The sequence below is a fragment of the Episyrphus balteatus genome, chromosome X (genome assembly GCF_945859705.1).
Source record: "Episyrphus balteatus chromosome X, idEpiBalt1.1, whole genome shotgun sequence".
In the NCBI taxonomy this organism is placed as follows: Eukaryota; Metazoa; Arthropoda; class Insecta; order Diptera; family Syrphidae; genus Episyrphus; species Episyrphus balteatus.
Genome location: NC_079138.1, coordinates 1,619,850 through 1,631,025, shown reverse-complemented (window position 1 = coordinate 1,631,025; position 11,176 = coordinate 1,619,850). Strand labels below are relative to the sequence as shown.

General features: G+C 27.9%; 1 protein-coding gene across 1 annotated transcript in view; it reads right to left on the bottom strand.

Moving 5' to 3' along the window:
- Nucleotides 1-3,191: 3,191 nt before the first annotated feature.
- The window catches only part of LOC129920596 (putative uncharacterized protein DDB_G0282499), a 31,374-nt gene continuing 23,389 nt past the window's right edge, over nt 3,192-11,176 (bottom strand). Inside the window, exons 3-5 of the mRNA XM_056001977.1 lie at nt 9,626-9,936; nt 7,259-8,128; nt 3,192-3,829 (exon numbers count right to left, since the gene is read on the bottom strand). Of these exons, the coding sequence (XP_055857952.1) occupies nt 3,282-3,829; nt 7,259-8,128; nt 9,626-9,936 (1,729 nt within the window). The 3' untranslated portion in view covers nt 3,192-3,281. The remainder of the gene's footprint in view (nt 3,830-7,258; nt 8,129-9,625; nt 9,937-11,176) is intronic.

Sequence of the window (11,176 nt, the reverse complement as noted above, 5' to 3'; positions counted from 1 at the left end):
GTTGGACGTTTGAAAGTTTCAATTTTATGAATGTAAATCATTTTCAATGAGTTTTTGAATGGACCTATTTACAGTAGATCTTTAATCTGAACTTGTATCAACAAAATTAATAATTGATAACGATAATACCGATTCATCTTTTTTTTTTGATAATTGTCAAATATCATATTGATAATTGACAACCGTAATAGGGCTGCAAATCTATTAAATAAATGAAATATTGCACAAAAAACATAACATAAAAGAATATTTAAAAAAAAGGATTTTTCAAACATCTGTACAAAGTTTTACAATCACTTCTGAGCCCAACTAAACGAAAGTTGTTTCCGATTCTAATTTAAAATTGTTTTATGTATGCATATAGAATCGAACGAACGCGCCGCTAATGCCAATGCCAATTACTTTTATTAAAATTTGCAAAATAAATAACTGATTCTAAAGAAGTAATAAAAAATGAATTTGTTGTAAAAAAAATATATATATAATGTAAAACCATGAAAAATGAAATTTTTCATGGTTTCCATGAAGTAGAAATTTTTCGAATATAACAGATAAGAAATAGTTGACAGTACTAAAATTGTTCGATTTTGGTTTATTTACATTTACTATACATTGAAACTATCTAGGTCGGGATTTTGCAACTTCGAACATTATTATTTTAGAATCGAGATATACATTTAATTAGGCCCTATTACTTCTGTGTTACAACATTTTTTCATATTACAAAAAAAGCGGTTTTATGCGTGTCTAGGTCAGGATTTTGCAACTTCGAACATTTTTATTTTAGAATCGAGATATACATTTAATTAGGCCCTATTACTTTTGTGTTACAACATTTTTTCATATTACAAAAAAAGCGGTTTTATGCGTGTCTTGGAATTAGTATAGAATTTCAGAAGAAATTTGGAAAGCGTGACAGATTTTCGGATTCAAAAATTTAAGTAAAGCTTTTTAAACATTTTTTTTTTGACACCAATTTATTCCATTTTCATCGTTATCTACAGCTTCTTCGTTGTTTTTTTTTTGTTTGTATTTAAAAATAATAATTAACTCTGTATTCTTACTTCTTTTTTTTTTTTTGAAACATCCCTTTTTTATTTTTACATTTGTTAAAAATAAACAATTTTTTAAATAAATTTTCAACATTCTAATAAATAAACATTTAAATAAATTAGCAAATAGATTTACGAGGACTTATAAAATTTGGAAAAAAAAACAAACAAATATCACAGTCTATTTCGAACAGGTACTTACACTACAGTAGTAAAATAAAGTACCTGCTCGAATTACAATGTGAATTCGTATCCAAATCCCAACGCATACTGATTTTAATTAGTCCTAAAAAAAAACTATTGAAATCGGTGGGTATTATTAAGTCTTGGATACGAATATACCTAACAAATGGTTAAAGTAATCGATTTAATACTGAGTACCTTTTTTTTTTTTAAATTTAGAGCATTAAATAATACAAGAATATGAATAGAAATTTGCTAAACAGTGGGTTATGAACAAAATGTGTTTATTTTTGAAGTAAAAATGCAAAACTAAGTCGCAGAATATGTTCCCATTAATATGAAGAGCTTATACTTGGTGAGTAAGTTAAAAAGATGTAAAACAAATCCATTTTCTGAGTGTTTACTAAAAAGAAATATAATCGAGTTTTGTTGGAACGAAAATGTGATTTTTAGCTGAACCTTGACACAACTCGATTGACATTCTTTAATGAATTTTTCGCTCAGCTGAATTTTGGAGAAAAACATCGATCTAAGGTGAATTAAGGTGCATTAACTGAGGTTGCAAATTCTTAGGGAGGTTATGCCCCGGCTCGTTAAGCCGTCTTTTGCTATTTTCTATAGAAAATCGAAAAGTGTGATGCGCTACCTCTCAAAATATGTGTTCGTATTAAGATCTCAAATTTCGAAATGCTCAATTTTATACATAAACTAAATTTTTAAGCCTGTTTTGTAGGATTTTTTTATCGGTCTAAGGAACATGTGAACATTAAGTTCACACGCTTTACGGCACAAATGCTGCACTTTGTTGTTGAATAATGGGAATGTTTTTTTTATTATTATTATTAGAAAGCCGTACACACTTCAGTGTCTAATAATGAAGACAATACATTAATTTCACTTTCTGGTATAATTTTGTTTGTCATGTTCACAGGCAGTATTTAAATTTAATGCCTAACTTATCAATTATAAAAAACAATGGCTTTGTTTTGTGAAATTATAAAAGTCCCAAACATACAATTCTAATAGTATACATTGTTCTTTTTTGTCTGTTCCTTTTTTGGTGAATTTTGAATGACTTCACGCGTACAAAGTTCAATGATTTAAACTAATTGTAAGACAACAATTTACAGATATTCTTATTACAAAATGCTCGTATTATGTTTTAATATGAATGTGAAATGAATGAATTTACAATAAATGACGAGTTTTCGCGCATGAATTATATTAATAAATCAGAAATATTGGTTTTCAGTTTGTTGAAAATGTTGAATTAATCATGAATCAATTATTACAATTTTTTTTACTTCAATTTAAAACTTTAACTTCTTCGATTTTGTGAAATTTATTTTCTTTTAATTAAATATGTATATTAATCTTTTATATATATTAAATAGACTAAAAATGAAAAATAAATAGTTTTGTTTCAGTGCGCCTGAACTAAGTGAACCATACTGTATACTCGCTACAATTTTTTCAGTTTCTGTTTCAATTTAAATGCGTTATCTTATACACATTTTGTTTTTTTTTTTTTGTTTTTTCTTTTGTTCATTTAAATTAAATATATATATATATATAAATACATATATATTTAATTTTTATATACCTAAATATATACACATATATTTAATGTAAATTAAATATATATCTATATATGAATATATATAATTTCATTTAAATGACCATGTACAATGTATATATACATATATATATACATATATATGTATATATAATTACGTGTATATATATAAATTGTGTTCCTTAATTTACTTTAATATTTATAATAATATTAATGATAATAAATTTTATAGTTTTATTAATAAAAATTGTTTTATGTTCTGTTTTTTTTTTTTTTTTTTGTTTTTTCATTTCGTCATAAAAAGTGTTTTTTTTTTTTTGTTAAATTAAATAAATTTAAATTTAAAATAAAAAAAAAACTTTATATTTCAAATGTTTGCCCTTTTCAGTTTTTTTTTTTTTTTTTGTTTTTTGTTTTGTATGTTTATGTTTTTAATTTTAAGTGATTAAATAAAAAAATTATTTTAAAGTTCACCGTAGGGCTTCTACAATGCAACAATCCACAGGTGAATATATTTTCTTTTTTGGTGACGATGAGGACGAAAATTTGGGCGTAAGCTTAATAGATGACGTCCTCGTTGGTGGTGGCACTTTCGATGATGATGGTGATGATGATGTTGATGATGAATAACATAGCCGCATCACACTCCACGATGATGACAGTTTATATTGAAATAAGTTTATTAAAGTAACTAGGACTGTTGTTGTTAGAATAATAGGATTACAATTAGAAATAAAATTTATAAAATTATGGATTGTATTAATACGATTACGATGATTGCTTGTGTATAGCAATAGCTGTAGCAGAGATTTAAATTTCTGATAAATGTTTTTGCATGACGATTTTGTTTTGAAACGCCAGCTGCCTTTACTATTTGCCGTCGTCAGTGGTGTTATTGTTTCTTCATTTGGTGGATCGGGTACTCTTCGTCGTCGCAATTTATACAAAGATGGTGCTGCACTATTATAGGTGAGTTCTTCATTTTTGACTACTTCATTGGGATGTTTATCGTAATCATCTATTTCGATTGAATTTTGTTTTTGTTCGAGAATGAAAAAGAACGGAAAATAAAAAGAATTGGAAGAAAATTTAAAAATTATTAGAAATAAGCTTTTTAATATTGTACATAAATTTGCTTGATATTTTTTTTTTTTTTTTTCAATATTGTTGTTGGTGGCAAATATTAAATCAAGTTGTGCAAGTTACGTTGTTGTTGTTTTTATTACAGCTCGAATAATTTTAGCACATTCATGGCAAATATTTCAAGCTATAGGTTTTATTATATGAATAAAAAAATCTAAAAATAAAAAATACAGATAAAATTAAAATTATAATAACAAATCAGACCAAGAATAAATGTCTCTATATTATTTTAATCTTAACGAAAATTACACTAAAATCTCTTCATTCATAATAATTAGATTAATTAGTGTGTAGTAAAAAGATACATGTACTCAAAAGATGCACTGGTAATGTGTTTCATTACTTAAACAGGATATACAAATTGTCCAATGGAAAATGGACTTTCTAACGATAGGTGAACATGTGAATGTAGATATTTATGACGTGTATGAGTCATACAAAATAAGCTCTACACAAAAGAAATTTAGATTTATAATATTCAGGGTTTTCTCTTTTCTTATTACAAGTTGGATCTCCAGGTGTGTTATGGATAATCAATCAATCACTCGGGGAGCAAATTATCAAAACGATATCTTCTATTTCAAGTTGTCGTTATGATATTTTTGAACATAAAACTTTATGAACCGTTTTCGAAAAAAAGGGAAATTACTAAGTATGTAGGAAATTTAGTACATAGTTTAAACCAAAGCTAAAAACATAAACAAAATGTAGACGGACAAACCGACAAAGCTCCCTACGTTGATTGATGTCATAGTCAAAATGTCGAAAATAAGTGTTTTTGAAAATGTAGAATAAGAGAAAAGTTGAAATAGACCATGTGCAAGTTGAGCAACAGAGTAACTCCAAAAAGTCTCATTTTGCATTTTTATTATTTTCAATAAAAAAAAAAAGTTATGTTGGAAAAAAGAATTTTTTTAAATGGTTAAACGTGAATTAACTTGTGAATTTATATTTTCGCAAACAATTGAGTAAGGGCGTTGAAAGAGTTTTTCATAATTAATCAAAGGTTGAAGATCAAGACAAGGTTCCGAAATAAAAAAAAAAAAAATATCAGACAGGTAAGCATTTAAAACTAAATAAGATAACTAATAAAAAATTAAAACACTTTTAATTAACTTCACATGATAAATAGGTATGACCCGATAGTATAAAGGAAGGATTCAATATTCCTAAACTACATGGATGAATTTGTATATCAAAACTACTGCAAACCCATACAAAATGACACGTTAGCACACTCATACTTGTACATATTATATTAAATGTGTAAAAATTTATTTTGAAAAATTATTAGAACAGAAAAGTCAGACTTAGAAAAAGAATAAAGGCTAATATATATTGTATTTTCCTTCTTGAACTTCTCTCCAATCTTCGCCTCTCTTTCCTTTGACACGATAATTGCTTTATTCAAGTCTAAATTTTGGAGTCCAGAGCGAGTCGTTTTTGTGTCGTTTTAGTACAAATGACTTACGTAAAAGGGTGGAATATTTAGTTATAAATTGCAGTATTTGTGACGATATTTTAAATTTTTTTAATGGTAATCGTTGTGCAATCTATGAAATATTGAAACATATTTTCAGTAATTAAGATTTTTTTATAAAACAGATTTTCATAACTGCATTTTTTGTAAAAATTCAAACGTGCATTCAAGAAATGCATATTTTAAAATTTGTCTTAACGTTTATTTATTTTTTTATTAAAAAAAATAAGAAAACAAGTTTATTCCCGGCATGGATGTCGACGAACCGGAATTTGCCGACACTGCGATTTGAATTGGCCATAGAAAATTTGAATGCATGGGAAGATCATTGTACATGTCTATGGCCGCTTGGTTAACAGTTGATTGGATAGCCAGAAAATCTACGTTTACTGGTTAAGAGGGTCAGTCTTTGGACATCCGTTGTTATAATTAGACATTTTGTTTGAGATTCTTGTTTTATTGGTACGAACAGTTGGGCCAGTTAAAATTGGTAAATGTTCAGAAGTCCTTAAGCTGTTTTAATTTCTTGATTGATTTGTTTTGATATTGTTGGCAAGATCTTCTTCATATAGACAAAAATTGACGCCATTTTATTTTATGTCCCAGTCTGACTTTTCATTTCTTTTTGTTTTTTGGTTAATAATAAAATAACTATATAAATTAAAAAAGATAAATCCATACAAAAAATCTATATAAATAATAAATCAATAAATAAAAATTGATAAATATATAAAAAAACCTATTTAAAATGAAATTGCTAAAAATACTACGTATGTACGTTTAAAAATATATAATTAAATAATTATTTAAAACCCCAAACGAGGAATAATGATAATAATAATAATAATAATGGCTCTCCTCTCTTTTATTAAATATTTAAGTGCTTCTCATCGTAGCACCGATGTTTCACGGTTATAGGTGTGAAAACTTTTTCAAATTTTTGTATAGCTGAGAATTTCAAGACGGCAGTGATGCAGTATATTAGAGTATTATATTTTTTTAAGTAACTTACCATAAGTTTATTTTTTTATTCGTATTATTTATTTTTATTAATATTATTATGTACTTATTTTGTTTTCGTGAATGAAGGACGGGTAGTGTGACAATTGGTTTGCGAAAGAATTAAAGCTATCGCAATATGAACAAAATAAAACTAAACGTTTTTTTTTTTGTAAATTAAAATGGTTTCAGCCAATGCAAATATTACCCATCCCATAGCGCACCCACTGTCGAAAAAAGAGTTAACAAGAAAAGAAGAAAAAAAAAAACAAAAATTGGATAGATTTTTAGTATTTTTTTTTTCATTTGAAACGTTTCATCAAATCGAACAGAGCCAAAATAGGTTTTTTTTGTATAAAAATTAAAATTAAAAAAAAAAAAAAGAAACGAATATGCATTCAAAATTCATAGCCACAAATGCTGTCCAAAAGCAATTTAATCAAAATTTATAAATAGATCTGCATGGAGGAGGATGTTTTACAGAAGAATAATGAGAGAGAGAAAATCATACAACAGACACTTGTAAAAAAAACGTTACTCGCTTTGAAAATAACTTATTTTGAAGTAGATTAATGATTGCAAAGAAATTTAAAATATTTACTTTGCATTCGACCGAGAAGCTATTTACTCTCTCTCTCTCTCAGGTATCCTTTTAACTTATCCTACATGCTTTTAATTTTTATGTTTTTTTTTTTTTTTATTTAACCAAAGTAGGGAGTGAAATTATTTTGTTAGAAAAAGAAAACTCAGCAGGAAAAACTAAATGAAAGATTTTTTTTTTTGTTTTTTTTTTCTTTTTCAATTTTCTGTTACTACTCTACTTACTTGTTTTCTTAGTTGGCTTATGGGACGGTGAATAATTGCTACTACTGTTATTAACAGCGGCGCTATTTAGATTAGGACGTGGTGAAGTTTTATGAGGTGGATAGAAATGCGGGTGTATACCAATTGTTGAAACTTGGGTATCAATACCTCCCGGATCGCTGCCGTCTTGGTTGCCATTATGATTATTATTATGATTGCCCCAGTCAGGCCAGTTTATTGTGCTTTGCACAACGTTACTGCTATTTGTATTAATATTTGCCATTGGCGCAATATAACCCCCATGCATACCATTCTTTTGTGAAGGATGTTGCTGCGATGACGGTACATTATTGATTCTAATGCCAGTTGGATGTTGCCCATTTATACCATTGATCCCGCCGCCGCCGACACCAATGCCATTCATGCCCATATTGCCATTGCCGATGTTGTTGGGTTGTTGCATTGGTATTCGATTGTATTGGTCGATATTTGTGTTGATCGATGTGCCACTGTTTCCGTTAATCATCAGACCACCACCGCCGCCGCCGTTGTTCATGCCAATGCCAATACCACCACCACCCATGCCAGGTAATTTAGGTAATGGCATTTGACCACCGCCATTTATATTAATATTGTTATTGTGCTGTTGTTGTTGTATGGCAGTATTGCTATTAATGCTACCGCTATTGCCACCGTTTACACCATTATTACCAATTCCACCGCCGCCGCCGCCACCGCCTCCCCCGCTACTACCATTGCCACCACCCATGTTGCCATTCGTTCTATTGTTTTTATCTTCTGGTGCACAACAAACTTTGAAAACTACCTTCATATTGTTCGTTGAACATCGACCTCCTATCCTACGATAGAGATCATCTTTCGATGACGTCGCTGGAAAAAAAAAATACAAATTTATATCAAATATGATTATAAATACAAATTTTTAGATTCAAATATAGTCATCAATATAAATGATTTTTGAAAATTACAAAGATTACATGACTTTTCATCAAGAAATGGCCGTGAAAATGATTTTTGAAGCCAAAAAAGCACCAAAGGCACCACTGTGCGGCAAAGAGAACAATAAATAGCCAAAGCGTTCTTGACCGAAAGATTTTTAAATCTTCAGTGACTTCATGAAGTGTCAACTTCATTTTTATTTCTTATTTGGTAAAAACAATTATTTTACAAATAGTTTATAAAAAAGAAAAAAATATGGTAAAAATATAATTTTTGCCATTTTTTGACAAATTTTGAAACACATACGCCACCGGAAGTCCTTAAAAAATTTGAGCCAATTTTTTTTCTACTTAATATTTAGCTATTATGTAAATTTTTTTTGTAAAAATACCATTTTTTTAAATTTTCTTCCTTCTTCAGAGCCGATGCGCGACCGGAAGAAGATATGAACTGATTTTGATTATTTTTTAAACCCTTATCGTTTTAGTGTAATTTCATTGTATTTATGTGAGTAAATACGAAATGACAGTCGGTTAAAGTCAAATTTTAGTTCTTAAAAAAACACTTTCGTTATTATTTCGTAAAAAGTTTATATTATGATTATCATTTTCCTAACCGTTTTGTAGCCCTCTGCATTTCATAGAAAAAAATATGGCCGAGCAATTGATAAATGAACACAAGTAAAATAGGTGCGATAAAACGCAAAAAAATCGTTTTGCTAATATCTCGGCTTGAAGATGTCCTACTATAAAAATTATTATATAATTTTCTATCGATTTGTTGCACATTTCAATTTTCAAGTAATGACTAACAAAACAAAAAAACGGGAAGACTTAGGTGGAGAGCTCAGTTTGGCGAACAACCTCAACCAACTTGATATGTGTAACTGGAGACAGCTAGCCGAAATCCATCCTGTGACCATGTTCTGTAACTTTTATCACTGGCGATAAAATATTTCAATGGTTTTAAAATCCATTTTATCTCATCAAAATAAAAGAAATTTCGTTCAAAATCATAATTTTTTAATATGTATATAGATTCCGAATTTGAAAGAAATTTTGCTTTATTTATGGAAGAAAATGGAAGTTAAAAAACGTTTATCGCCAGTGATAAAGTTACAGAACAGGGGTCCTGGACAGTGAGCGCCACCTTATGTAAGTGAAAAGGGATAATAACCCTTAATCCATTAAATTTGAGCGTAGGTTCACACTTTTTGAAAATTTTTGAAAGCGTTTTCTTCAAAATAATTAAATTCAGAAAAAATTAAATTTTTTTTAGAACTTGAAAACAAAAAAATTGATTTGCTGATACAGAGTAAATAAAGAATTAGGATGATGTAATGTCAAAAAAAAAGGTTCTAAATGCAAACAAACATGGATTTCAATAATTATAAGTTTTAAAGTAAACAAATTGTAAAAGTTTACTTACAAATGAAATAGTAATCATTTCCAGGAAGGAACTCCAAACCACCTGGCTGTGGGGTGAATGGCCGGAACGTTATTGTAAAAAACATTAGTCTTTGTGGTTTATCACAAATGGCTATGACTCGCGGATCTGCATTTGTTATCCGACATGTTTCATACTCAACTTTTGATACATTATATATGATGTATTTTTCGGTCTCGTTTTCGAATGTGCCAGGCTCATAAACAGGACATATTATGTGCACTTGGTCGAATTCGAAGGCCAAATTTCCTTTGTTTACATCGATAATATGATCTGTGTTATCTATGCGAAATCTGTAACGAAAAAAAAAAACAAAAATAAATGATGGTTGTGTTTTAAATTTGTATTTTCTTTATCATAATAGGGGTATTGTACGTATTCATGCATTGATATTTTTATATATGTTTTTTAAGAAAGAAGTTATCTAAATCGCATTGCAGTAATTGAGCATCTACAACACAGGAATTTGCATAAAGATTATGTGTATTCTCATGGAGCATAAATCAGCATATTAGAATAAGCTCAAAGTTTGCAGTTTAAATTAATCTAAGTAATAGCCGTGTTTTATTGGTAACTCAGTACTTAGCACAGTAAAAATTTGCACGGGAAACAACAACAAATGATTATTAGATAAACAAAAGTTTTTTATTTGTTGGTTAACAGAGACATTTTTTTTTCTTAACTTATACATTCTTGATCCTTTAACAATAAAGGATTAGTAATAATAAATAAAAGTAATAGTTTGTTGTTGTTTAAAGAATAAAATGTGAACAACAACAAACGATTACTATTATTTATTAATCATTTGTTATTGAAGACTCATAATTTTTATTTAAAACTTAAATTTTAACTTTGTCTTGGGAAGAATTGAAATTAATTAAAATACTCGTTTTCTTTTTTTTTTTAATTCAAAAATTCTAAATTTAAATCGAATTGCATTTTTTGTTAAATTTTTTTTTGTATTTTTATTTTACTAACTGAACCGAAATACATTACATTCGAAACAAATTATTACGCTTGTAATAATGAAATCTAAAAACATTAGTATGAAATTACCCCAAAAATGTGAAAAATTAAAATATCTAAAAAAAAAATAGAGCTCCCAAAAAGCAACCAGTGTGATTTTTAGGCTTAGTGAACCCAAATGCATTAGGTTTGATAAGAAAATTTCTGGAAAATGTTAACAAACAGTTAAAATAAGCATAACTTTAAAATAAGTACGAAATTACCCCCAAAATGTGGAAAACTAAAATATTTCAAAAAATAGAGCTCCTAGAAAAAAATGAATGTGATTTTTAGGTTAACTGACTCCAAATACATTGAGTTTAATATAATTTTTTTCTGGAAAACTTTAATAAACCCTCAAAATAAGAAAAACTTAAAAATTAGTATGAATAGTTACCCAAATGTGAAAACTAGAAAGAAACAAATATTATTTTTGAGCTTACTAAACCCAAATCTATAAAATTTGATATAAATCTCTCTGGAAAATTTTAAAAAGTTGAAAATTGTTGGCCAGTGTTATTATTTGAA